General features: G+C 39.3%; 1 protein-coding gene across 5 annotated transcripts in view; it reads left to right on the forward strand.

Annotated features, from left to right (window-relative positions):
• Positions 1 to 22,890, forward strand: part of iqsec3a (IQ motif and Sec7 domain ArfGEF 3a) — a 164,886-nt gene that overhangs the window by 81,700 nt on the left and 60,296 nt on the right. For 4 of the 5 annotated variants that reach the window (XM_047389795.1, XM_047389796.1, XM_047389797.1 and 1 more), the window contains exons 3-4: positions 1,367 to 1,970; positions 14,355 to 15,646. In XM_047389795.1, coding sequence (XP_047245751.1) covers positions 1,367 to 1,970; positions 14,355 to 15,646 — 1,896 coding nt within the window. The remainder of the gene's footprint in view (positions 1 to 1,366; positions 1,971 to 14,354; positions 15,647 to 22,890) is intronic. The other variant, XM_047389798.1, reaches the window with a different exon arrangement.

Genomic DNA, 22,890 nt, shown 5'->3' on the forward strand with positions numbered 1-22,890 from the left:
AATATGTTTTATAAAAAATATGTTTTATAGAAAAGTTGGTGAATATGTGTGCATTAGGTTTGCTGCTTGCACATTTTATGGAATTTCTAGATTTAATATGTAATTCAAATACTGAAACGCATTTATAACTTTATTTAGACTTTAATACAAGGGTGAAAAAAACAATCTGATTAAAAATTGACATTTTTGTCTATTGTAAACAGTTGATATGTAATGTATATATGTAATAATGTAATATCGACATTAGATATTCTCTCAAAAGCATTGAAAAAATTTATAACATGCGCAATTTTCCTGTTGAATGTATCAGACTTTATTGGGATAAAATGTTTCTGTAGTATTTTGTTTACTCAGCAGAAAAACAAAACACTAATTAACAGACAAGATAAGCATGTGAAAATATTGGTTCCATTAGCCAATAGCTGCCTACAACACTAAAAACAAGCAAACACAAAAGGGAGCATTTGAAGTGCTTTTTTGCCATTAGAATCACATAAGAATTAGACATGCATAAAAACTGCAATTTAAAGACTAGACTGAATTGTTCTATTGTGATTATGGATTATGAACCCTTTCTTTTATTAATGAAAACAGAAAATAGGAATTCTTAGTTTTCCCATAAATTGTGCTAAAATCTGGCCTCATTAACGTGGCCTGGATTGTGTATCATCTCTCTCATCAGCTGATGTTGATTTAACTCTTCTTAAAACTAAATTAAAGCGTTATGTCTTGTATAAATGTACATCTAAACCTACTTATTCAATTGTAGATTCTTCTAGTGACATGCACCCCCTTGTCTCCTAAAAATAAAATATTTTTATGAATAAGTGGTGATCTAGAATTGTTCTACAAAATACTCGTTCACCCCATTTCAACACAAATAGCCACTTCTGCTCACACAGCAGCACAGACTGACACAGAAACGAGCACAAAATGCCTAAAAAGCATACAGATATTTGTATAGGCTGCATGACCCCTTTGTCTCAGTGTGTGTGGGCGTGTGTCACTATTGGTTGTCAAATATCTTGTTTTTTCCACATTTTCTTCTCTGAAGTTTATGTTGTAATACATATTGACTTGCTGTTTTTTTAGGGCTATACTCTGTGGTTTTATTAGCTGTTTTGTGCTTTATATTCTAGCTGATTTTCACTGTCTGTCAGTGTCTAGACAGACAAGAAAAACACTTATAACATAGCAGCTATAGACAGATGAACTGGCCCTGCACACAGTTGGTAGCCAAGTGAGAGATCAGACACACAAAAAGGTCATCTTCTTACCTCTAAACCCAGGCAGCCTGGAGAAGAAGTCAGAACACACCACGGATGCAGCAGCAACCTCACTCTGCGTTTTCTCCTCCTTTCTGCAGCGAGGAACTTTCTCCGGACTCATCTGTGGGGCAGAAGGGGAAGGGAGGTGAGGGGGAGCTGCAGAGTGAGGACCAGTCACAACCGGAACCAGAACCACCACGACAACAGCCCCAACAGCAGGAGCAAAAGCCTGAGCCACATACTCTGCCATCACAGCCCCAGCCTGAGCCAGAACCCCAGACTGAACCTCAGCTGCAGCCTGAAGTTGAACCCCAATTTGAACCTGAGCACGAACCATTGCCAGAACCTGATCCTAAGCCCCAAGTTGAGTTCCTGAGTGATGTTGTGCAACAGGATCCTCCTGAACCTCCGTCTCCTTGCAGTGAGGAGAAGATGGTGGTTGAGACAGAGAATCACAAATCAGAAGAGGTTGCTGAGGCAAAGACAGGACATGAAAGAGATGAGGTGCAGGGTGATAGCTGCGAGATCAAGGCAACACAAGGGGAAGAGGACGAGGGAGAGGGAGGACCTAAAGGAGGTGGTGCAGGCAGAAGGGCCAGTCTACACCACACAGCCTCGCCCCTGAGGGTGCAGCGCAACGGGGCCGGTTCGCACTCTGCCTCCTCTGACTATGAGCTCTCGCTTGACCTCAAAAACAAGCAGGTATGGTTGTCCTGGGGACTGGGGGTATGTTGGTGTATTTTGGGGCTTGGGGAGGGGGTGGATAGATTTTGTCGACCTCTGTATTGTACGTTTTCTGGTCAGACATGTCTGTGGTGTGATTCAGTTTCTGAATGACAAAGTGGGCATTTGGATGACAGAGAAGCCATGTGGTTTGTTTTAATGAGATTTGTATTTCTGTTTGTTTGAGTCCTGGTGGTTACTGTGAATAATGAATACAGTTTTTAAGGATTTACACGCATTGTCATAACATTATCACTGCCATGCCATCAATTCATCAGCATCTTTACTTGGTTTTGTGCAGTTAAGCTTGAGTTTTCTTTTTCAAAATTGGCTGTACTCCAGGTGGGATTTTAATTTTAATTTTCCACACTTATATAGTTTTAGAGTAATAATTAAAAATTGTGACTTTCTTTTGTTTTACTGACTTAAGTTAATTATACTGTTTTAAAGCTATTCAATAATTTATGTACAATTGTATTTGTACATTGACTTGAGTGTTCACAGGTCTGTCTTGTAATCATGTTTTTCACCAGGACCACAGAAAGCATCCACATCACATATTCATCCTCATTTCAAGAGCCATTAAACATTTACCATCCATTTCCATCATCATTCTTCAGTCCATGGATTTTCGAACAGGTAAGGCGGCAAAAACTTAGTCCAGCTTGTGGTCCCAAAAATCTAATGGTTAGGTTATTAGGTTGTGTAAATGTTTCCTTTATTGATTTCGCTGACCCAAAATATAGCCTTCAAAATATGTTTCAGTCACTTTCAGGCCTTGTGGAGGGCATTTTAAAATATGCTAACTGGTGGGGCTTTAGGGAGACGTTTTTGAGGACTTTCTAAGCTGCATTCTATCAGCATTATATGGTGTAGATTAGATTTGTTTAGCACTTACATAAGTCGCTCACCAATGAGCTTCAAGATCCTGCAGTCTCCCCTATTTGTTTTTCTTGTCAACAGCATACTGTAGAGCAGTCTCAATATACTGCTCCACATTGGAATGATCTTGGTTAAGTAAGCTACACTTGACAATCTGTCAACTTCATCAGTGTTTTTAAATATATCGGACTCAACACATGAAGCTACAGTCTTCCATTAAACTCAAATTATGGTTTTTGCTGTTATTTTAAAATGGAACAGTTTGCTGTGGTGCAAGGCTAACATTAGCATACTTACCTTCTGTTTTGATGTGACTTCTTGATAATTTAAGCATGTGATATATTTCAGTGCAGTTCAAGTTTGTTGTGTTTGGATAAAACTTTTTTGTAAACAAAAAAAGTTTACAGAAATACATTTACTGAAATACAGAACTTTGAACAGAAGAACATGTAATGTCTAGTGTTTCTCCTGTACTGTTCCTTGCACTGGAGAAGTCTGATTACAACATGCAAAGAAGGTAACATGACACTGACCAGGCTGCGGGAGTACATCCTGTACAGTTTTTCTTTTTTTTTACTAGTCATGTTGTTGTATAGTGAGAAAAATGCTTGGATTCAAAGTGAACAGCCAGATCAATAAAATAACCTGCAGGCCTATGATAGAGTTTTACAAAACATAAAATGAAAATAGGCTGTGATGATTGTTAAAAATTAAAAGCGCCTCAGCAAGACACAATGGGTGCAATTGATGATTCCACCTGCAGTAGAGAACAAGAAATATCAGGAGTTTCCCAACTTTATAAAACTTTAATGCTAAATATACTTTAAGCCTTTTGTAAAGCAGAAATCCTAATTCTTTTTTAGTTGGAACTTGTGAAATACACTTACATATACATATATAGTTTTTTATAAGAAAAGGCTAAATGACGATTTAAGAAAAAAAGTTAGTAATCATTAATTGTAGTCTTGAAGTAAAATTAAACCATACATATTTTATTTAATCAATACTTTAGTTCCCATCATCAGTTTTTGCTTCTTTTTTTTCATAAAAGTTACTAAAACGGGTCACCTAAATCTTCACTATTTTTTGCTGTTGGCCTGATGTGCTGCTAGGGGTCAATCTTAATCAATTGCCCACCATAATCAACAAAAAGTACCTCTTGGGTGACAAATATGCATCATTTATATCATATTTTATATTTAGTGGCTAGCTTTGATCAGTTAAAAATTACAATATTCACATCTGTTTTTGGAGTTATTTGCCACTGAAACTAGTATGTTGCACTTGAAGGAATAGTTTGCCACCTCATCCCTTGTCATCTCCTTTCACTCAGTTTACTGGATTTCCTCCCTCATCACTTCGTTAATCAAGGCTCAAAGTTCTTTTAACCTTAGGTCACCTCCCCCCTTCGATCTTTTAATATCAGATCTGAGAGTCCCTCTTTTCCACTATCTCCCTGTCAAGGAGGCTTGAGATACATGATCGGCTGAATTGATCTTCTGTCCACACAGGTGGGGGTGTTGGGGCTTGATGGATCCTTTAGATCAATGTCAAAGTAATTGGATCTGCTGGGCGATACCTTTATTGCCACCTAGTGATGAATTGTTTAAGTCACTTAAATCGGAGTATTGAACCCTGTGAAACATGGGCCACCTTTCTAAACTGAATGTATATTTATGTAGAGATCTCCATTTAAATACTGGTCAAGCTTTGCCTTTCCTGTTCACTTGCCACATCATACAAGTATCTCTCACTTCAGTTTGAACTCTTCAATGTGGCCTTCGACAGTGCCTTGCAAAAGTATTCATAACCCTTGAGCTTTTTATTACATTTTTCAATGTCACCACCACAGCTTTCAATATTTTGTAGAAATACAAATCTGGAAGGTGTGAAAACAATTTTATTTATTCTTGTAAATAAAATCTAGTGCCACCAACTGCCTTTAGATAGTGAAAAATGGTGGGGGTAGCATAGTGCTGTGGGGAAATCTGGCTTGAGAATTTGCTTTGGTCAGATGAGACAAAAACTGTACTTTTTGAACTGCATGTTAACACTAGGTGGTGTGAAAAACACTGCACATCACCTTAAACACCCAATCCACATGACAACGTCTATGGTAGTGGCAGCATCATGCTTTAATTGAGTGGAGCAGAGAAAACAATTTAGTGCACAATTTCTGAAGGGAATTGGTTATTCAGAGATTAGTTTTTGCTTGACCAAATTGCAAAGCACTTTGGTCAACTTCTGTTGTTTTTCATGTGCTATATAAATAAATTCACATTAACATTGTTTCAAAGTAAAGGGCTTGAATGCCAATGCATACCACTTTTTCTAAATTTGATCCTGTAAACAGTCTTGAAAGCCATGTATCTTCTTCCCTACGTTTCGAAATTATGCACCACTTTCTTGGGTATCAATACTTTGGCAAGCGTAGATGAAAAACAGAAGCTTGTTAATGTTATATTGATAAGTTGCAGCACATAGTTTTAAGCATTGTAATCAAGTATAACCAAATATGAGAAACATGCAGATTTACTTTTTACTCGAACAAAACTGCAAAAACATTTGTATCTCTAAACCATGCTCAGTGCACACCCACAACTGCAGCATTGCAGCATTGGCTGCATACACTTTTTAGATTATTTTTATGAAACAGTTCGGTCTTTGATTATCTCAAAAAAGGTAAAAAAAAAAAGGTTAAAAAAAATAAAATAAATAGTAGTTGTAGAGTGATATCATTGCAATGGCCTTCTCCATTTATTTCCACTGCAAGTAGTAACAGTTCCTGTAAAGTGCAGGAATGATAAGCTATCATTAGTAACTATGTGATTAGAACTCAGTACTACTAACAATGTTATTAAACTGTAGGGATCTACATCAAATTGCTGTTTTAATATGTAACACTGGTGTTGTTTATGGGTGACTCTAAACAGCTTTATTCTACTTTATTTAAATGGAAGAAAATGTAAATAAAAAGCATAACATTACAAATATATTTCAAGATTATCTCCCAATTCATCAGATGTAGTCTTGGTTTCCATTAGTACACCAACATAACATACCTTCCTTCTACTAATAACATCTGACCTTTTCCATTGTCATCCTCGTTTTGCACTATGGTCAGCATTCCTTATGTCCCACTTTTATTGTTATATAACCATCTCATTAATCATGTAAATGTTTCTGGGCTGTAAAACAGCTTGCATGAGCTTGAAAGCTAATAATCAATCTTTTTAATTTAGATTTTTTTTAAGCATGTTTGATGTAATTATCTTTTGTTTTATTTGCATAAGTCTTTCTACCCTAACATTATCGAAGAAAGAAACTTGATGAACTTATTTTCCAGTTTTTAGCATTTTACAGGGCAGTGTATCAAGAGTTATGTTTTGTCTTGTTTAAGTGTAAAATTCTTAAAACCTCACGTTTGAAATAACATACACTATGTGAATGCTGTCATAAAAAGCAAGGGAATTTCAGATTTTGAGGTGGTGTACCAGACATTTGAGACAAGGTTATCTTATGTTTTTTTTTTTACAGTTTGTAAACCATTAAGCGGAATCATTTCTTGCTGTTATAGGTAGTTTACACTAAAATTAGATCTTAGCTATCTCCCTCAGCCATAGATTACTAATTATTCTGAATATCATATAAATATTTGAATCTTGACCCTCTGTTTAATTTGAAAAACAAGGTTAATTTGGTATAATACTAGTTTGTAACAGACACAAAACCTAACATTAGACCACATAGTATCCAAACTAAAACTATAGAAAACCTCAGAGACCTTTATATAATCTGACAAGTGCCATCAGCTGTTGTGTTTTTGTGAAACAAGAGAACAAGAGTTTATGCAAAGTTGATATTCTGCAGTTCCTGAGAGATTTTCCTTGAAATATGCCGTAAATAAAGCTACAGCCAAGAACCCTGTATCTAAGGCAGGGGTGCCCAAGTCTAGTCCTCGAGAGCTATTGTCCTGCCACTTCTAGATGCATCCCTTCTCTGCTATTACTGAATTCCCTCATCAGCATCCGTTCATCCAGACCTGGTAATTAGCCATTCATTTGATACAAGTGTGTTAGAGAAGTAATGCATCTAAAAGATGCAGGACAGTAGCTCTAGTGCTAGAGGACTGGACTGGACTTACACCTCGCCCCCCCTTCTTTCTAAGGCAACCATTAAGAAGAGTACAAATATAATGTACAAATATATACAACAGAGGAGATGAGGTTTAATCAATGAGGTTCCAGAATACTGCATTAACATTTCCCCTTTAGCCAAGGAATAATACCATGGCTATCTACCCAGTAAGAATACTATTGAAAAGTTATTTTTTTCTATTAAATATTATTAAAAGGTTAGGGAACTATGTCCATTTGAGGCGAGCGATTAAAACACCCTTTTTTTGCACAACAGAACGCATTTCTACACGTTTGAACTCAATGTACATAGACTATTTATAATAGGAGCACATTAAAAGCAATGCACATATTTTTAAGACCTGACAAGGCTTGAAGGTCTACATAGTCCCCCACATTTTGTTATTTTTACACCCATGTAACGCAGGTTTTTCAATGTGCCAGTATACATGGCAAGATAGAAAAACAGGGTGACAGCAGCTTTAGAGACTAAAACTAAGTGCAAAATTAGTCAATATTTTAACACTAAGTGCAAGAAAACACAAGTCTCTGCTATGGGTTTTCCTGACTATGCACTAATGAGGTTTGTTTGCTCTTTTCTTGTCATTTGATTTATTTTTTTTGTCATTAAGATGTTTGTGCTGATTGCTTTTATTAAAATTAGATTTTTAAACTTTCTTTCAAAACTTGGAAAAAAAACCAAAAAAAACCCATATTTTATTACTCTGTCTTTTCAGGCTAAAATGCAGTGTTTCGCACAAGGCCTGGGTATTATAATTTCATACAAATAAGAAATAGATGCTTAAACACCAGATCTGCCTGTGCTCTGTACCACTCAAAACCTTTCATACTTCACCATTTAGTTCATCCCATATTAATGCTCCGAAGTCCGTATTTAATGGAAATATAATATGCAATTTTTCCATTTATCTGGATTCAAGCCTTAAACATTAAGAAAAATCTTTAATGTAAACCAAACTTGCATGCTAATATTATTTCCACTGAATTGTTAGGCACCTTTTCATCTCATTCAGAGGGGAACATGAGGTCAGCGTGGTGCTGATCTGCCTGCCAAGATTGATTTAGAGACAGAGGAGGAACAGACCACTGCCTTTGCTGTTGTCTCAAACCACCGCGCCACCAAATAATCTGTCCCCCATCACAGCTTAGTAAAGTAATCACAAGTAGAGCTGACGGGGCTAATAGGGTGAATTTTAACAGTGTCAATCTTGTTGTGGTCATCTGTCTCACAACCCCTGTTTTGTATGTGACCTTCTTTTAGACACTCTTGTTTTCATGCATATTGTGCTCTTTTCATCTTTCCATTTGCTTATATGACCTTTACTTTCTCCAAATTCACTGCCCTCTGCTATGCACAAATAGGACGAGATAAAATACTCTTGCCAGCGACATGCATCAAGAAATTAATTAAAAAGGTTTACTGGAATTTTTGTGGTAATATTTGTAATTCATAAGGAAACTGACATTTTGTGTGCTTGAAATGAAGGGAGGTGAGTTTTTTCAGAGAAATCAAATTTATTGTTCGTAACCAAATAATTTCACGGCATCATTGGGTTGTTTTAAGTGATTGGAATCAGCATGAATGGGTGGACTCACTATTTAACAACCTACTAACAAAATTATGCTTTTAGTTGAAAAAAACTTGGTTATTTATAAAACACAGCATCAAAACCAAAGTGAAGGGAATTTATGTTATTCTAAATCAGGGATGCCCAGGTCCAGTTCTCGAGAGTTACTATACTACAACTTTTTAGATGAATCCCTTCTCCAACTCACCTAAATCAAATTAATGGCTCATTACAAGGCCTTTGCAGAGCCGATATAGGAAATTCACCCATATGATTTAGGTGTGTTAGATGGAGATGGAAGAGATGCATCCAAAAGTTCTTGAGGTCTGGACTTGGGCACCCCTGCTATAAATTGAATCAACATTTCTGTGATAATACTGTTGGAAATAGATAGATCATTACTATGTATTTTTGTAATGGACAGGAATTTAACCCTTTCCTTGATGGACTGCAGAGAAATGTATGTGGTTGATTCATAAAATTAAAAATTATGAAAATACCACTAATATGTTTGTCTTTACCACACAGTGTGTGTTATCACACATAAATTCTAAATTGTTTTATATATTGCATTTTCCCCCAACTTAGCAGTTAATCAAACACTGGCACTAGAATTCTAACAATTGCTAACAGCAAAACTAAAGATTGCATTAAGCGCAATAAAAGTCATAATATGTTTGGCTTTTGTTCTTTGAAATGTTCTGTAAATATTTGGTATTTTGCTACATTTGTCCACATAGTAAAATCAGAAAATGGGTTATAACCAGACCTGCCACTTTTGAAGCAATCTAAGCTTAAAACTGCTACTTTTCTAACTTCCTGTAATGACTAAATGTGCTATATTTTACAAAAACAGAAAGTAGAGACATTGCGGGTTCTATTTATTTTGTACCCTTGGGCTTGATCTTTAAAGATTCCAAAAAAATAGCGCTCAATTGCTTTTGCAAAAAAAAAAAAAGTTGCAATAAGGTGGGTATGTTGCACTCAATCTTTGTAGATTGCGTGCACTATGGATAACAGGTCCAAAAGAGGTGCAGACCGCTGTATTTAAATGATGAAATTTTGTGTTGTACTGGCTGTCATCATGGAGAATGTCGAAGAGCAGGAAGGCGTAAAGGAAAGATGAAGTTCAAAGCCATGGAGTTGGAGGTAATAATAACAATAGTAATAAATTACTTCTATATACTGTAAGTATGTCAAAGTGCTACAAAACAACAGTAAAATCATTTACAAACATAAAAATACTAAAAGTTACAGTTAAACCATGAAGTATCAATTATAAAACAGGTGTATTTACCTTCGCTAACACATTCACAATTCCACAAACAAAAACATATATGTTTTTAGTATTTTCACTTAGAAAGATGCTATGTTCTACATGGCTTTGTGTAAAGCTCAAAACATACAAGGGGATAGCTGCTTAATAACAATTCCCTAATCTACTGATGTTCGCTGTTGCCAGCTTAACAGCTTTCCTATTATATTATGCCAATATTCAGACTGCTTTAGTAGCTGTTACTTCCAACAAATCTAGTGACTTTTTCGGGTGTTACTGGTGACTTTGGGCACAGCCGGCTTCGTCCTCACGCCACAGTTCATCATACCCACAGTTAGGCTTGACCCCTCCTCATTCAGGCTCTTAATGAATCGCACATGTGTGAAGCTGCTGCTGATAGATCCCCTGATTTATCAGGGTGGAAAGTAAATGTTAAATTATTACAATAGACCAATTTGTTGTTTTTGGTCTGTTTTCATTGTTAATGCAAATTGTATACATACATACATACATTTAATAGCATTTTATGTATACAATTTGCATTGTTAATGCAAATTGTATACATAAAATGCTATTAAGTTCCTAATTGTTGAAGGTCCTAATTAGACCATAAAGCCCCTGTCAAACTGTTTCCAATCTTGCCACACATGAGGGGTATTGAAAAACACGTTACATGTGTCTAACCTGAGGGACACAAAGTCCTGTTATTTCTATCAGGTATCTGTTCTGCTTTTAATGCATTTACATTCTTGTGCACATAGTCTGTTCACATTGAGATCAATGGTGTGGAATTAGGTGTTCTGTAACAGTACAGGATACATTACTTTAATAATTTTCTTCACATAAATGGTCAATGCTTCATGCATAGCCCCAAGCGATCAGATCAATATTAGCTAAATGCATCCAAAATAAGTGGAGCAAACAGTTTCACTTCAAACGTCCGGCATGCCGAGATGAGTGAATTGTCCACATAGCATCACATTAGATTATAACATTTTATGGAGACATTGCTAGAAAATTTTAGTTTGCAGTTGCTTTGATTATGTAGTGGTGCACATGAGCAATAAACATAGCATGTGAGAGCTGTGGTGTTTTTGTGGCAACATTTTTTTTAACATGCCAAACAAAATAGGTTTTGTTAAAAACTACTCTAGAACTAAAGAAATGTGAGTCCAAAGGAAGATTATTGGAACTGATACTAAAAGAAAATTATTTGTCAGAAGGAAGATTAATTGTAGTTCCAAACATTTTTAGGGGTTGCTTTAAATTACTTCTAGTCTTTCCCAAAACTTTATTCATCTCTACTTCAATGTTTATTATACTTACGTGCAAATTAGAAAATTATATTTAGGGATTTCTTTTCAAACAGCCAATAGCCTTACTGTGTAGATGGGAACAGTGATAATGTTTTGTTGATATCTGTTGGGGGACTGCAATTCCCCAAGCACACATTCTCAGTTCAAAAAGAATTGTGAACTTTTTACCATTTGTTAAAAACATTCCAAATTGAAATACATAAGATAGAACGGATAGAACGATACATGAAGAGCTCATCGATCAAGAGGTTGACTGGTTTTAGTTCAGGATGCTAAATAATGTTAGCTTAGCAAGTTAGGGAGAATCTAGTATGAGCAGCTGGGTTTTGTTTTAAATTCATGTATTGCTGAATAAACAAGAAAAGCAAACAAGCTTTAAAATCTCAGTCAACAAAGCTACAGGCCTATTTGAGTTGTACCGTCACCCAACTGTCATTCCAATATTGTTCTTGTTAACATAGTATAAGATTTGATCCACTTGTTCTTCTTTCCCTAATGTTTCCTACCTCCAAATGTAATGTCTTTGCTCATCTTAATAACCATGATTCTGTAATAACCAAGATTACCAGTTGTAGCCTTGAGTAAACAAAGCAAAATGAACCAAATGCTTCTTAGTCTGGGCTAAAATGAAAGCTAAGCAAATAAGATTAACTGCTAGATTCAGTCAAACACTGCACAACTGATGGTCCATCTCTGGATTCAATGGCACCTCTACAGTTGATGTTTTGCACAATTTGTTAGGATGATGGATACTTCTCCAAACAATAAGGTCATTAATATTATGACAATGCACATGTTAGAAATTATCTACTGGAGATTGTAGTTAAAGAGATAAATTGCATCTAGTACATAACAGTTTCAGTTAAAAAAGTGATGAATATTCAGACATAGTTCAACCACAGCTGACAGCTACTGCAGATACAGTAGAGCTGTAAGCCTGTGTCCTGTTGAGAAACCACCTTCATATTCTCTATACATTTCCCGTTGTTCACAGAGCCTCTGCAGAGAAATGTAAAAGGGCTAGATAAGATGGATTTTCAGTGTCATTTACTTTTCTAAAAAGCTTTGTGTGAGATTTGTGTTCTTCCAATGACAACGGCAGAAGCCACATCTTGTTGAGCTAGCCACTTATCAGAAATTGCAAACCCAGGGGCCATTATAGTCTATTGGTGCTTTTTAATGGAAGTCTCCACAAGCTGGTTTTTTGACTTTGTCCTGCACCTAAATAAAAGAAGATTAAAGTCACAATTTGATCCTTTTTGGTTACTCAATTTAATTTGAGTTGACAGGAGGATTGTTTTAAGTGCATCGAACTAACCCTCTCATATGCACCTTGTTGCGATACCAAAGGCAAGGTGGAATCCTTACAAGAAGTGAAAGAAAGAACAGCATGGATTTTTCTTTTCTGAAGTTAACTCCCACTTCTCTGTAAATCTAGATTTCCAATTATGAATACTGATAAAGTGTTTTTAGTCAACTTTCATTTCAAATCCTTCAACTCTGAAATGTCCTCTGCACTCATGTCCTTGAAGGAGTTGGGACAAACCCAGAAATTATATTAATTTAAGACTGAATGAAAAGGATCTCAGAGTGACTTGGGAAGATAAAAGCTTATTTCTGTGCACTTCAAAAGATGCCGACACTATAATTGTTCTGGAAAATTTAAAAAGGTTTTATCTAGTGTATGAGCAACTGCCAAATGAAAATGGGAATTTTACATCTTGTTTCATTTCCCACAGTATTTGAATAATTTTTAACGGACTTCATCAGTGGCTTGATCAGTTTCAAAAAAAGTTGTGTGAAAGTAGACATTTGTGTAGAAATAATATAGTTTATGAGCTTTATGCATTATACATAAAGATTTGTTTTAAATGCGGTGAGTAAGCTGTAAAAGTGACCTTAGTCTTAGCCTTTGAATTTTTCAAATTTTTTACATTGCAATCTTTGAATCTTTGGTCTTTTATTAGTTCATTTGCATAATTATCCACCTGAATATAAGTATATTTTGTGCTACAGGCAAACACAATGTCTTATATCATTTTAAGGTTAGAAAGAAAAAAAAGAGGAGTGCATTTGTTTTCAGCCCCTTTGACTCAATACTCTAGACCCACCTTTTGCTGCACTTACAGCTATAAGTTGTTTGAGTATCTCTCCAACAGCTTTGCACATCTACAGACTAAAATATTTGCCAGGTTTTTTAAAGTAAAAATTTGAGTCAGATTGGATGGATAGTAGCTGTAATTATCAATTTTAAAGTTTTGCCACATTTGGATTTAGGTCTGGAATTTGACTGGGTCACACATGAATATACTTTGATCTAAATTATTCCTTTGTAGCTCTGGCTGTATGTTTAAGGTCGTTGTATGGCTAAAAGGTGAACCTCCACTCCAGTCAAATGTTATCCAGCCTGTAATAGGTTTTTATTTCAGTATTCTGTATTTGCCTCCATCTGTGTTCCCATCAACTCTGACCCGCTTCCCTATCCATGACAGGACAGGGAAGCATTACCACATCATGATGCTAAAACCACAATCTGATCTTTATTTGTGAAGAAATTTGGAAAGGTATCAAAAATCTGTGTTACTTTACATTGGTTTATCATATAAAATCCTGATAAAATTTAATATTGTGGTTGTAATATGACAAAATGTGAAAGTTGTGAAATATCAACAATAACTTTTGTAAAGCAAGGCCAGCTTACCAAATAAATCTTTGTTAGAAATAACATTACTTTTATTTGTTTTTTAATGTTTCAAAATTTTGTTGGCATCATTAAAAATTAAATTTGCACCCCTCTTCCTCTTTTTGTTTTTTTTACACAAGATGAGTAAAACTACTCTTTATTTAAATGTCCTGTTGATTATTTCTGCACCACAGTGTAGCTGTTTGCATACTGACTGTTTCAGTTATTCCATGACATTCATAATGCAAGGAAACACAAAACGAAAACATTTTTACTAGATGTTCCTTTTCAAGTAATTGTCATGTTTTAAACATATGTTTGTAATGTGTGGATCTTTGTTCTTAATATTTTTACTATTAAAAAATTATTTGTCAGAAATTCATTGAAACAGCTTGTCTTTAAACAGATTGTTTGTTTTATGAGATGTCAAAAAACATGAGACAATTAAGTATGTCCTCATCTGTGTTTCTGTCTTTATTAGATCGAAATGTTAGAGCACAAATACGGCGGCCACCTCATCTCTCGCCGCGCTGCCTGCAAGATCCAGACTGCCTTCCGCCAGTACCAGCTCAGCAAAAACTTTGAGAAAATCCGAAACTCTCTCCTGGAGAGCCGCTTCCCGCGACGCATCTCCTTGCGCAAAGTCCGCATGCAAAACACGGAGGGTTTCTCTGCTGAACGGGCCCTGGCAGAAGGCTGCAACTTGGCAGGCATTCCATTGGTGCGGTCGCCATCTCTGCCTGCCTCTGTTGGCAGCACCTTGACCGATCTGGAGGACTCATTCACGGAACAGGTCCAGTCACTTGCAAAGTCTATTGACGATGCACTCAGCAACTGGAGCCTGAAGACCATGTGCTCACTACAAGAAGGCAGCGCCTATCAGTTCAGTGCTGACTCCTTTAATGCAGCAGCAGCTGCTGCCGCTTCAGGTGTAGGAGGGGGTGGCGAAAGAGGCGGAATGGGACAAGCAACAGTTCATCAAGCTCCGGTTGATCCAAGTGACCTGTCAAGAAGTGCAAGTAAGCTGATGATGGCCTTTCGGGATGTAACAGTGCAGATTGACAGCCAAAACTTTACAGTTTCATCCTCAGTTATGGAATCATCAACTTCAGTCACTCTGGGCAGCTGCATTCAACAGCAAGGGGCCTCCACCACTGTAACAACAACTTCCCCAACAACAAATTCCACACCAGTTCTTGTCACAGATGGACCATCAGAGCAACCCCCACCCCCAGAGGCTCCCACAGAACAAATAGATGTCCCACCACCACATCAAGAGTGCCCACCTCCCCATACAGAGACAGAAATAGAAGAAAGTGAGCAGGAAGTTGAATTTCCTGCCCCTCCCCCTAGCGAAGAGGAGCTGAGTGAGGATACCCAACCTCCCCTCACCCATCTAGATAAGATATCTGCCATTCAAAGCCTAGAGGAGGTGGCACTACCACCACCACCACCTCCACCAACAGAGCCCACTCATGCCCCTCCACCACAGGACCCTATGCTGCTGAGAAGCTCTCCTGTGGTGGAGCCTCTCGATGTCAAGAGATGTGGCTCAGAGACAGCAGACAACAGCTCAGAGCAGATGAGCAGCAGCAGCACGTCCACCGAGGCGCGGTCGACATCTGAGGCCTCATCCAAAGAGGCACTTCAGGCCATGATCCTCAGCCTTCCACGCTACCACTGTGAGAATCCTGCCAGCTGTAAATCCCCAACACTGTCCACCGACATCATGCGAAAACGCCTGTACCGGATTGGCCTCAACCTCTTCAATCTGTAAGTGATGAGGATTATGAAATTCTTTCATTTTTAAAATCATTCTGATTAGACTTCTAGGACAACTGCACGCTGAAATGGAAAGTACAATTACAGATATGAAAAGGAAATATGTGTTAGAATGATGGAAAAGTGTAAATCATGACTTTTGATCTGATTTAGGAGAACCATATTTCATTGCAGTTATAGTAGCAAGTCTTTAAATTGTCTTTACCAGCTTTGTTTTTTTAAAGACTGAATTTTCTGTCAGTTTTAAGCATAAATATACTTTAAACCATTGTAACTATAACAGGTGAATAAAAAGGAGCAGACCATCCTATTTAAACGAGAAAATTGCGAGCGCTACTGCTTTGCTGCTACTGGCCCCAGCGGAACCTGAAAAGCAAACAAAACCTGTGTTGCTTGAAACATGCAAGGGTTGTTGCGCTGCATCATTATAAATGATCCAGTTGCTGATTTTTTCCTTCTGTTCCGTTCTACTCCTGCTTTCCTGGACTGTTAGTGTTAGTTAACTTTTGTCTCCCCTATGCACAGCAGTAGGTTTGTTATCGCAGCATATGCCTTGACAAAATTAGTTCTCCTATCTGAGTAGGAGTGCACATGCAGAAGGCTGAGTTTGAAGTAGTTCTGCGAGCAGATGATTTTATGTTTGTGGTCCGGACGGACCCAATGAGGCAAAGATTACACCCTGCTTTGCCTTTAATCAAAATATTGGATTACAGGTAATTGCGCAGGAGGGTAGAGCTGTGTCCAAAGTAGCGTGCGTCCTCAGCCATTGGTGCGCACACAGGGCAGCTGGTCTGGGCTGACAACACCATAGGAACGCAAAGCTTGTTGCCTATGTTGCTCGACGTAACTCGCAACAGTTGCAGCTTAAAAATTGGCCAATCAATATTAACAGTATAAAAGACAATCCAATACTTGGTTTTTATAGATTTGATTTTTAACATACAGGACTGTGCAAATGTTTTAGGCAGGTGTGGAAAAAATGCTGTAAACAAAGAATGCTGATGTCAACATCATTGAGTGTGTCTGGGATTACATAAAAAGACAGAAGTATGTGAGAAAGCATACATTAACAGAAGATCTGTGGTTAGTTCTCCAAGATGTTTGGAACAACCTACCAGCCAAGTTCCTTCAAAAACTGTTTCCAAGTGTACCTAGAAGAACTGATGCTGTTTTGAAGGCAAGGGGGGTCACACCAAATATTGATTTGATTTAGATGTATCTTTTGTTCGATCACTGCATTTTGTTGATTGATGAAAAGAAATGATTAACAATTCCATTTTTCAAAGCATTCTTTGTTTACACAATTTTTTCACATCTGCCTAAAACATTTGCACAGTACTGTATATTTACCCCACACCACGGGGGTGTTTTCTGAATAAAGAGTAATATTATATGTGTTTAAGTTCATGGCTAATAAAACTCTGTACAAAAAAAAGAACAGATATCCCTGGAGATTTGTGTAGTTTTGGTCTCAAAGCTTCAACACCACAGGTTCATTCAGCACTAGCCCCATGTTCTTTAGTCACCATAGAAATGTTTTTTTCCTATTTCTCTCTGCCATTCTGTCAACACCTTGCACTCGACTGTGGCATGTTCTGCAAGGTTCTTATCTAGTTTTGAAAAAAAACAACATTTTAATAAAAAAAAGAAATATTATAATAATAATAATAATAATAATATATATATATATATATATATATATATATATATATATATATATATATTATATATATAGAATTTTAGAACAAGCAAAGCAGTGATAGGAATACAAGAGTTATTTTTATCGGTTTTATAAACAGTACCTGAGATCTCTAATTCAGTATATATACACCTGATACAAATGGCAAATGAGGCTTGGGGTAGTTAAAACTAACATGCTGTGCCACAAAAATGATTTGTCTCTTACAGATTTATTCTGGTTTAGATTTGTTTGTCAGTAAACTGTTTTTTGGTTAACTAACAACGCTTAATATCAGAGAAAGATGATTTCTTAATTAAGAGAAAAAAGCTATCCAAGTCACCCTGGACTTATGTGAAAATATAATTGTCTTCCTTGTTGAATCATGATATAGCTGTAATGATCAAGTTTTTTTGGTTCAGTTTCACTAGCCACACCCAAGCCTGATTACTGCCATACTTGTTGAATCATAAGATCACTTAAAAAGCTCCTCACTCAAAATTTAAAAGGAATTCTGTCATAGTGTTACGTATGGCTCTGACACACATGCAGAATCACGCTCAAGGGAAACGGGTACAAGTTTGAAAAAGGTTTATTTAAGGAGAATGGATCGGTATGGTGTGCAGGAACAACTATAAGGAAAAACGACAGGTAAGTGGCACAGTAAACGAAACCGGAACTTAAATGTGAAATGTCTCTTACTAGGAGGGAGTAGGCAATCCGCCAGGAGGAGAGGGATTCGGACCGGAGAAGAAGTGAATATGGAGACAATGGTAAGTCCGATGATTTCTTAGTTACTTGGGTTAGAGCCTGGAGTGCAGGCGAAGCGTCAGCGGAGAGGTGGAGTGTGGACAGGTTAGGTTGAATGGTCTCTGGAGAATCCGGGTCCGGAAGAAGCCAGCAGGGGAAGTTCCAGAGTTTGGCGTCGGGTAGGTGTGTGTGGAAGATCCTTCCAGGGGAGATCCTAGGAGTGAGGCTAGTGCGAAACAAAGCCACCGGGGCCAGCCTGGGTAACCTCCAGGTAGTCACCGGTATAATTCTTGGAAGGTCCTTGAAAATGTAGTTAGTGTTTGAACGAAGCCACCGGGGCCAGCCTGGGTAACCTCCAGGTAGTTGCCGGTTCAGTTCACGAAGAAGAACAAAGAACAAGTTAAACGTTGTCGAAGGCAAAGGACACTTAAACTTAATTAATACGAGGCTGGCTGGGTAGCTACCACAGAGGCTAATACTCGAGCCCCCCCAACAACTGCCACCCGGTCCAGAAAGATGGGAAGCAAAGAAATCAGAAATCAAAGTGGGGTCACAAATAAATGCTCGAGGAACCTAAGAACGATCCTCGGGACCAAAACCTTCCCAATCCACCAGAAACTGCCAGCCCCGTCCACGCCGACGGGAGTCAAGGATGCGACGAACAGTCCAAACCGGGTGTCCCAACCGGTCCAGGGTTGGGCGGAGGGGGTTCGGCCGGAGGGCAAGAACCACAGTCCATTACGGGCTTAACCTGAGATACATGGAAGGTAGGGTGTACTCGTAAAGAGGAACCTGAGGCGAACGGCAGAGGGACCGACTAAGGACTCAATAATGTGGGGCCCAATAAACCTAGGTGACAACTTCTTTGACATGGCCTTGAGAGGGATGTCCCAGGAGGATAACCAAACCCTTTGTCCCGGCTGATAAGCAGGAGCTGGCCGTCTCTTGTGGTCAGCGATACGTTTGTTCTGGGCCGCGGTCCGATTGAGCGCCTGAACTGTTTGTCTCCACATCAGTTCACATCGGCGAACATGATGGCGAACAGAGGGTACAGCCGCGTCGACCTCGTCAGCCGCAAACAGAGGTGGCTAGTACCCTAATGAGGCTTCAAAGGAGGAAACTCCTGTAGCAGACGAGACCTGTGAGTTGATAGCATACTCAACCCAAGGGAGATGCTCGGCCCAATCTACAATAGACAAAATGACCGTCATACCCTTGGAAGTGGGTAGCCCAGTTACAAAATCTAAAGCTAAATGTGACGCTTAGAGATGCTCAAAGGTTGCAGTAGACCAGCTGGGGGTTGGTTACTACTCTTATTTCTTGAGCAAACTGTACAAGCAAGCACCCATTCCCAGACGTCCTGGTGCAAAGAGGGCCACCAGTAAGGTCTGATAATCAGGGAAATGATGCGGCTTACCCCTGGATATGCAGAGAACCTAGCCATGTGGAACCACTGAATAACCCTAGACCTTAACGCAGCAGGGACATACGTACGGTTGGTAGGCCCGTTACGAGGGTCAGGCTCTATCCTTAGCGCTCGGGAGACCAGTTCCTCATTCTCCCAAGACACAGATCCGATGGTCCAGGCAGGGGGCACAATAGGTTTAGGTAGCTTCTCAGAGTCATCTGGTGCGAACTGCTGGGAAAGAGCATCAGGGTTGGAGTTCTTACTCCCAGGTCTGAAAGAGATGGTTAGATTAAACCGAGAAAAATAAAGAGACCAACGGGCTTGTCTTGGGTTAAGTCTTTTAGCAGTCTGTAAATAAGCCAAGTTCTTGCGGTTGGTCCAGACTAAAATAGGCTGAACGGCACTGTCTAACTAGTGTCTCCACTCCTCTAAGGCTAGCTTAATAGCAAGGAGTTCCCTGTCACCCACATCATAATTCCTTTCGGCTTGGCTCAGGCGATGCGAAAAATACCCACAATGGTGCAGTTTGTCGTCGTCAGAGGAACGTTGTGAGAGTACTGCTCTCACCCCAGTTTCGGAGGCGTCGACTTCCAAAATGAACTGTCTGGAGGGATCTGGATGTTTTAAGATGGGTGCCTGTGCGAACTTTTCCTGAAGAACACGAAAGGCTTGATCCGGAGCGGAGTTCCAAAGGAAGTGCACTTTAGTGGAAGTTAGTGCATATAAAGGTGCTGCCGTCTGGCTGTAGTTCTGGATGAAGCGGCGGTAGAAATTGGCGAAGCCGAGAAACCTCTGTAATTGTTTCCGTGAGTCCGGAACCGGCCACTCCAGCACAGCCTTAACCTTCTCTGGGTCTGCACGGAGCTGTCCACCCTCTAGAATAAAACCTAAGAAGGTAACAGAGGTCTGGTGAAATTCACATTTCTCCGCTTTCAAGTAGAGCTTGTTCTCTAAAAGTCTTTGTAACACCAGATGAACGTGATGCTGGTGAGTCTTCAGGTCCTTAGAATAAATCAAAATATTTAGGTAGACAAACACAAAAATGTTCAAAAAATCCCTCAGGACGTCACTAACAAGTGCTTGGAAGACAGAAGGGGCATTGCAGAGGCCGAAGGGCATGACTAAGTATTCAAAATGTCCGAGTGGGGTCTTAAAAGCTGTCTTCCACTCATCCCCCTGGCGGATCCTAACTAGGTGGTAGGCATTCCTAAGGTCAAGTTTAGTGAAAACTGTGTACTCGCGGACAGGTTCAAAAGCTGAAGAAAGTAAAGGAAGGGGATACTATAGGCAAGCCCCCTATAATCAATACAGGGCCTTAAAGAACCATCCTTCTTGTTGACGAAAAAGAAACCTGCGCCTAGGGATGATGAAGAAGGGCGGATAAGGCCGGTAGCCAGGGACTCATTAATATATTTCTCCATAGTCTGCTGCTCGTGTGTAGAAATGGGATACAACCTGCTGGTGGGCAGGGAAACTTCTGGAAGTAAGTCAATGGCGCAATCATAGGGTCGGTGTGGAGGTAACGAAAGCACCTTAGCTTTGTTGAACACTTGTTTAAGATCATGGTATGTCAAAGGTACCCGGGTAAGATCCGGAAAATCACTCTCCTCAACAACTGAGTCAGGGGGAACGGGAGCGACTGCAGACTGAAGGCAGGTAGTGTGGCATCTGGTGGACCAGGACTCAACTCTACTCTTAACCCAATCAAGGTGAGGATTGTGTTTACTAAGCCAAGTGAAACCCAGCACCATAGCGTGCGTAGCTACAGGAAAAACGTAGAAGGAAATTCATTCTTGATGATTGCCAGACAACAATAGGGCTATAGGTTTAGTTTGGTGAGTAATACGAGGCAATTCTTGACCGTTGAGGGCAGTCAAAAGATGTGGTGCTGTTAAAGCCACAGTCTCAATCCCAGCTGCTTTAACTAGATCCAAGTCTATAAGATTCTGTTCACTTCCTGAATCAACCAGTGCAGAGAGATTGTGGACCTGTTGTTTAAGTAGTAACGTGGCTGGCAAACAAAATCTGAGGAATTCGGGTGAAACAGTCTGGTCCGCCGGTATGTCCCTATCTACCGACAGATGTGATCTTTTGGCCGAGGAGGACAAGTAGGACAGTCGGCTACAAGATGCTCTATGGAGCCACAATAAAAACATTGCGTAGCCTGCCAGCGCCTCTGCCTTTCCTTGCTAGTGAGGCGCGCCCTACCCACCTGCATGGGTACAGTTTCTCCTGCCAGTTCTTGGGAAGGGGGCTTGGGGTTAACAGTAGGCAAAAACGTTGGCTGGGTCCTAACATAACTGCGTACATTTCTGGGCCTCCTCCTCTCCCTTAACCGGCTATCTGTTCTAATGGCTTTAGCAATGAAATCCTCCAATAACTCTGGTTCATCCACTAAAACAAGCTCATCCTTTAAAGTCTCATCTAGGGCATGAAAGAAATCCAGATTTAAGGGCCCGGTTGTCCCAGCCAGATTCTGCTGCAAGGATACAAAAATCTATAGCAAATTCTGTTAGCGGTCTACCCCGCTGCTTAATAGTCCATAACTTTCGCCCTGAAGCCACATAATCAATACAGAAAGAAAAATGTATCCTAAACTCCTTCTCAAAATCAGAAAATGTGCAACCAAACTGGACACAACTAGGAAAACGAGACTCAGCCCATCTTAGTGCTTTTCTTGACAAAAGGCCAATAACATAAGAAATCTTAGAGTCATCATGGGGGAAAGAGTGGGGGGAACAATTGAGCACTAAAGAACATTGTCACAAGAAACCCTTACAGTCACTGGTCTCACCTGAATATTTCTCAGGACTGGGGGAAATGACGTCATGGACGAAAGGAAGATGCTGGGTCTCTGAACTGGCTGAGTGGGGGTCTTGTTCAAGGATAGCTGTAACATGGCGGTTATCTGACTGGTGGTTATCTATTGATTCGTCTGACGTTGTTGTTCGGCTAGAGAGCATAAGGTGGAATCGTGAGACTGAATATGGTGAGTATGATTGGAAAGAATTCCCTTGAGCTCCTCTGCTGGGTCGGGTTGGCTCGAGTATTCTGTCATAGTGTTACGCATGGCTCTGACCCACATGCAGAATCACGCTCAAGGGAAACTGGTACAAGTTTGAAAAAGGTTTATTTAAGGAGAATGGATCGGTATGGTGTGCAGGAACAACTGTAAGGAAAAACGACAGGTAAGTGGTACAGTAAACGAAACCGGAACTTAAATGTGAAATGTCTCTTACTAGGAGGGAGTAGGCAATCCGCCAGGAGGAGAGGGATTCGGACTGGAGAAGAAGTGAATATGGAGACAATTGTAAGTCTGATGATTTCTTAGTTACTTGGGTTAGAGCTTGGAGTGCAGGCGAAGCATCAGCGGAGAGGTGGAGTGTGGACAGGTTAGGT

This window comes from Girardinichthys multiradiatus, chromosome 17 (genome assembly GCF_021462225.1).
Source record: "Girardinichthys multiradiatus isolate DD_20200921_A chromosome 17, DD_fGirMul_XY1, whole genome shotgun sequence".
NCBI classification, from domain to species: Eukaryota; Metazoa; Chordata; class Actinopteri; order Cyprinodontiformes; family Goodeidae; genus Girardinichthys; species Girardinichthys multiradiatus.